This window comes from Saimiri boliviensis, chromosome 7 (genome assembly GCF_048565385.1).
Source record: "Saimiri boliviensis isolate mSaiBol1 chromosome 7, mSaiBol1.pri, whole genome shotgun sequence".
NCBI lineage: Eukaryota > Metazoa > Chordata > Mammalia > Primates > Cebidae > Saimiri > Saimiri boliviensis.
The window spans coordinates 69,407,289-69,413,298 of record NC_133455.1 but is presented as its reverse complement, the minus strand read 5'-3'; the positions used below and the strand labels follow the sequence as shown (position 1 = coordinate 69,413,298).

Sequence of the window (6,010 nt, the reverse complement as noted above, 5' to 3'; positions counted from 1 at the left end):
CAAGAGTGAAACTTCGTCTCGAAAGAAAAAGATAGTGATTGAAGAGCATTGACACCAGGGCCCTACACAGGTGGTCTGGCCCTAACTTAGGCCCTTTCTATCTCTTGTTTGAACTAGTGCTTTTTTTTTTTTTTTTTTTTTTTTTTTTTTTTTTTTTTGAGACGGAATCTGGCTTTGTCACCCAGGCTGGAGTACAATGGCATGGTCTCCGCTCACTGCAACCTCCGCCTCCCAGGTTCAAGTGATTCTCCTGCCTCAGTCTCCTGAGTAGCTGGGATTTCAGGCATCAGCCACCACGCCAGGCTAATTTTTGTATTTCTAGTAGAGACGGGGTTTCACCATGTTGGCCAGGCTAGTCTCAATCTCCTGACCTCGTCACCCACCTGCCTCGGCCTCCCAAAGTGCTGGGATTAAAGGCGTGAGCCACCGCGCCCGGCCACTAGTGCCTCTTTACTGATCTCGCTCACTCCTAGCCTGCATACCTTCATCCCTTACTCACAGCAGTCTGAGTGCAAATCTCACCAACTCCTTCAGCATAAAACCCCAGCTCCTTAGCACAATACACAAGGTCCCTCTTGACCCTGCCAGCTCATTTCTCCAGGCTCTTCTCTGTGGCTGTCTACCCCATGCCCCTTGTTGGCATCTACCTAAACTTCTGCACCTCTACACATACTGTTCTCTTTGTCTAGAATGTCCTTCTACTCATATCCCACAAAACTCTCCTGTTCGTCATTCAAAATGCAGCTCAGGTACCTCTCTGTGAATGCTTTCCTCACCTCCTCAGTAGTATGCTCCTTTTCTCTAAGCCCCTGATACACAGTTTTGGGTGTTTGTTTGTTTGTTGTTTGTTGTTTGTTGTTTGAGAAAGAGTTTTTGCTCTCTTGGCCAGGATGGAGTGCAGTGGTGTGATCTCAGCTCACTGCAACCTCCACCTCTTGAGTTCAAGCAATTCTCCTGCCTCAGCCTCCCGAGTACCTGGAATTAACAGGCGTGCGCCACTGTGGCCAGCTAATGTTTGTATTTTTAGTAGAGGGGTTTCTCTATGTTGGCCAGGCTGGTCTCAAACTCCTGGTCTCAACTGATCTGCCCACCTCAGCCTCCAAAAGTTCTGGGATTACAGCTGTGAGCCTGTAAATTTTTTAGACACAACGCCCTGCTGTGTCACCCAGGCTGGAGTGTAGTGGCACGATCTTAGCTCTCTGTGGGCTTGAATGCCCAGGCTCAAATGACCTTCCTGCCTCAGCCTCCCGAGTAGCTGGAACTACAGGTACACATCAACACACCTAGCTGATCTTTTTAAAATTATTACTATTGCCGGGTGCGTTGGCTCAAGCCTGTAATCCCAGCACTTTGGGAGGCCGAGGCGGGTGGATCACGAGGTCGAGAGATCGAGACCATCCTGGTCAACATGGTGAAACCCCATCTCTACTAAAAATACAAAAAATTAGCTGGGCATGGTGGCGCGTGCCTGTAATCCCAGCTACTCGGGAGGCTGAGGCAGGAGAATTGCCTGAACCCAGGAGGCGGAGGTTGCGGTGAGCCGAGATCGCGCCATTGCACTCCAGCCTGGGTAACAAGAGTGAAACTCCGTCTCAAAAAAAAAAAAAAATTATTACTATTTTAAAGACAGGGTCTCACTATGTTGCCCAGGCTGGTCTTAAACTCCTGGTCTCAAGCCATTCTCCCATCTCAGCCTCCCAAAGTGTTGAGATTACAGGCATGAGCCTCCAATCCAGGCCTTTATTATACAGGTTTTTTGTTTTTGTTTTTGTTTTTGAGATGGAGTCTCTCTCTGTAACCCAGGCTGGAGTGCAGTGGCACCATCTTGGCTCACTACAACCTCCGCCTCCCGGGTTCAAGTGATTCTCCTGCCTCAGCCTCCCAAGTAGCTGGGACTACAGGTGCCTGCCACCATGCCCAGCTAATTTTTTGTATTTTTAGTAGAGATGGCATTTCACCGTGTTAGCCAGGATGGTCTCGATCTCCTGACCTCATGATCCGCCCACCTGGGTCTCCCAAAGTGCTGGGATTGCACGCATGAGCCACTGTGCCCAGCCCCTATATAGTATTCTAAAGCAAGCCTCAGCAAACTTTTTCTCAAAGGGCCTGATTACAAATATTTTAAACTGTGTTGATCAAGAGATAAAACTGAGGATATTACATAGGTACTTATACAAATATTTAAAATATAACCATTTGATTTTATTTACTTATTTATGTTTTGAGACAGAGTGTTGCTCTGCTGTCCAGGCTGAAATTCCATGGCTCAGTCTGATCTTGGCTCACTGCAACCTCCGCCTCCCGGATTCAAGCAATTCTCTTGCCTCAGCCTCCCTAGTAGCTACAGTTACAGGCCTGCTCACCATGCCTGGCTAACTTTTGTATTTTTAGTAGAGACAGGGTTTCATCATGTTGGCCAGGCTGGTCTCAAACTCTTGACCTCAAGTGATCTGCCTTCCTTGGCCTCCCAAAGTCCTGGGATTATGGGCATGAGCCACAGCACCTGACCTAAAATATAACCATTTTTTTTTTTAAATATAACCATTTTTAAATGATAAAAAACATTATGGGGTCACAGGCTATACAAAAACAGATAGCAGGCTGGATTTGGCCCATAGGGCGAAGTTTATTCACCCTTGCTCTGGGGAACTGATTAAGCGCTTGCATATTTTTTTATCTGTCTCCCCTAGTAGACCACGCACAAGGCCGCGTATCAGACGTTCCTGTATCCCCAGAGTCTAGCTCAGAGTCATGTATAGTAGGCACTCAATACAAAGTTGTTGAGTGAATGGATAAATGAATGATTGAACAGGATCCTGATGTCTTGAGGGGAATGAAACCAGAATCCTGAATGCTGATTTTCTACTTTTCTTCATCTAACTCTGTTCCTCAGATGTGCTATGGTGTCACATGGGTCCCTCTGACCTGAACCATGTCCAAGCCCTGCAGAGAAGAAAGGTAGTGCTCCTCTGAAACAAACTCAAGACTTCTGGGGGTACCTAAAGCTGCTACTGGAACTTGGTCTTATCTTTTGGCCCTTTGAGGAGTGGCCCAAATGTTCTTATGCTCTGACTCCATGCCCTAGCAATTCTTGACAATAATCTCTTTCTCACAGGTGAGATCTGCCGCGCAAAAGAGGGGAAGAAAACAGAGCTCAGGTTTCAGGAAGGAGAAAGGAAAGAGCGAAACGACTCTGAGGTAAGTAGCAGGGGAATTTCAAAAGAGAAGCCTAGATTTCACTAGCCAAAGCAAAATTAGTAGGACCGGAGGTAGTGAAGGAAGTGGCTAGGATTGAGTAACTGGGGAGTTCTTATTCTTTCAGCGGAGTATAATAGGACACGTAAGAGCAGGATATCTCTTGTTTGAAGCCTGACTGCCCACCAGAAAGGATTGCTCTTTGGGTGAGTTGAACTTCTTCCATCGGAGAAAGAATTGAAAGCTAAGAAACTCAGGTAAGTACTTTGTGGTGAATATACTTTTACCTTCTTGGTCTCCTCATCTCCCAGGTGGTAACAAAGAAAAAGACTAAAGCCTATATGTGTGTATAGTGGAGAGGAGCAGAGGGAACTGAATGCAGAGAGGATCCTGAATACAGGATGCTGAATAGAGAGAGGGGACTTCTGGGGGTCTTTAGGGACGGAGAAGGAATTAGTAAGGTTGGAGGATGCTGGGTTTACTGAGAGCAACAGGACAGATATTGAAGAGGACTGAAGTTTGAAGCAGAATAAGACTAAGATATTTAGGCAAGAGATATTTATATAAAAACTTGGGGAAATATTTGAGAATGGTAAGGACTAAGAACCTAAGGAGAGAGTTAGGGATCTTGAGATGTAGAGGACTGGGAATGGCTCAGGAGGATAGTGAATTACAGTGAGGTCCAGGAGCAGTTCAGATGCCCAGGGTCCCAGAGCTGTTCAAGAGATCCAAGTTAAGGCCGGACGTGGTGGCTCATGCCTGTAATCCCAGCACTTTGGGGGGGCCGAGGCGGGGGGATCACAAGGTCAAGAGATTGAGACCATCCTGGGCAACATGGTGAAACCCCATCTCTACTAAAAATACAAAAACTTAGCTGGGTGTGGTGGCAAACGCCTGTAATCCCAGTTACTCGGAAGGCTGAGGCAGGAAAATTGCCTGATCCCGGGAGGTGGAGGTTGCAGTGAGCCGAGATCGTGCCACTGCACTGTAGAGCAAGACTCTGTCTCAAAAAAAAAAAAAAAAAAAAGAAGCCGGGCGCGGTGGCTCACGCCTGTAATCCCAGCACTTTGGGAGGCCGAGGCGGCTGGATCACGAGGTCAAGAGATCAAGACCATCCTGGTCAACATGGTGAAACCCCGTCTCTACTAAAAATACAAAAAATCAGCTGGGCATGGTGGCTCGTGCCTGTAATCCCAGCTACTCAGGAGGCTGAGGCAGGAGAATTGCCTGAACCCAGGAGGCGGAGGTTGCGGTGAGCCGAGATCGCGCCATTGCACTCCAGCCTGGGTAACAAGAGCGAAACTCCGTCTCATAAAAAAAAAAAAAAAAAAAAAAAAGAGATCCAAGTTGAATGCTAGGTTCTGATTCCTTCTTCCTTTTCCACCTTCTGCCTCTTTTAGCCTCTAACATGTGGAACACGTCTGATGCCAACTTCTCCTGCTACCATGAGTCTGTGCTGGGCTATCGTTATGTTGCAGTTAGCTGGGGGGTGGTGGTGGCTGTGACAGGCACCGTGGGCAATGTGCTCACCTTACTGGCCTTGGCTATCCAGCCCAAACTCCGTACCCGATTCAACCTGCTCATAGCCAACCTCACCCTGGCTGATCTCCTCTACTGCATGTTCCTTCAGCCCTTCTCTGTGGACACCTACCTCCACCTTCACTGGCGCACCGGAGCCACCTTCTGCAGGGTATTTGGGCTCCTCCTTTTTGCCTCCAACTCTGTCTCCATCCTGACCCTCTGCCTCATCGCACTGGGACGCTACCTCCTCATTGCCCACCCTAAGCTTTTTCCCCAAGTGTTCAGTGCCAAGGGGATAGTGCTGGCACTGGTGGGCACCTGGGTTATAGGCGTGGCCAGCTTTGCCCCACTCTGGCCTATTTATATCCTGGTACCTGTAGTCTGCACCTGCAGCTTTGACCGCATCCGAGGCCGGCCTTACACCACCATCCTCATGGGTATCTACTTTGTGCTTGGGCTCAGCTGTGTTGGCATCTTCTATTGCCTCATCCACCGCCAGGTGAAACGAGCAGCACAGGCACTGGTCCAATACAAGCTGCGACAGGCAAGCATCCACTCCAACCACGTGGCCGGGACTGACGAGGCCACGCCGGGTCGTTTCCAGGAGCTGGACAGCAGGTTAGCATCAGGAGCACCCAGTGAGGGGATTTCGTCTGAGCCAGTTAGTGCTGCCACCACTCAGACCCTGGAAGGAGACTCATCAGAAGTGGGAGACCAGATCAACAGCAAGATAGCTAAGCCAATGGCGGAGAAAAGCCCTCCAGAAGCATCTGTCAAAGCCCAGCCAACTAAAGGAGCCCAAAGAACTCCGGATTCTTCGTCGGAATTTGGGAAGGTGACTCGAATGTGTTTTGCTGTGTTCCTCTGCTTTACCCTGAGCTACATCCCCTTCTTGCTGCTCAACATTCTGGATGCCAGAGTCCGGGCTCCCCGGGTGATCCACATGCTCGCTGCCAACCTCACCTGGCTCAACAGTTGCATCAACCCTGTGCTCTATGCAGCCATGAACCGCCAATTCCGCCAAGCATATGGCTCCCTTTTAAAACGAGGGCCCGGGAGTTTCCGTAGGCTCCATTAGAACTGTGACCCCAGTCACCAGAATTCAGGACTGTCTCCTCCAGAAGCAAAGTGGCCAGCTGATAGGAGAATAGGTGAAATAACACCTGTGGGCATTTTCACAACCACCTCTCCCCAGCCTCCCAAATCAAGTTTCCCCATCACTGGATCAATGTTTCAGCCCTAGACGGCTCAAGGAGCATTATTAACTGTTAATAAATAAATTCTGTGCTTGTAA

At 48.8% G+C, this 6,010-nt stretch overlaps 1 protein-coding gene across 1 annotated transcript; it reads left to right on the top strand.

Annotated features, from left to right (window-relative positions):
• The first annotated feature begins 3,285 nt into the window (after nucleotides 1-3,285).
• On the top strand, nucleotides 3,286-6,010 carry GPR84 (G protein-coupled receptor 84). The gene is made up of 2 exons (XM_003939261.3): nucleotides 3,286-3,452; nucleotides 4,596-6,010. The coding sequence occupies exon 2, from the start codon at nucleotides 4,604-4,606 to the stop codon at nucleotides 5,792-5,794; it is 1,191 nt and encodes a 396-aa protein (XP_003939310.1). The 5' UTR covers nucleotides 3,286-3,452; nucleotides 4,596-4,603; the 3' UTR covers nucleotides 5,795-6,010.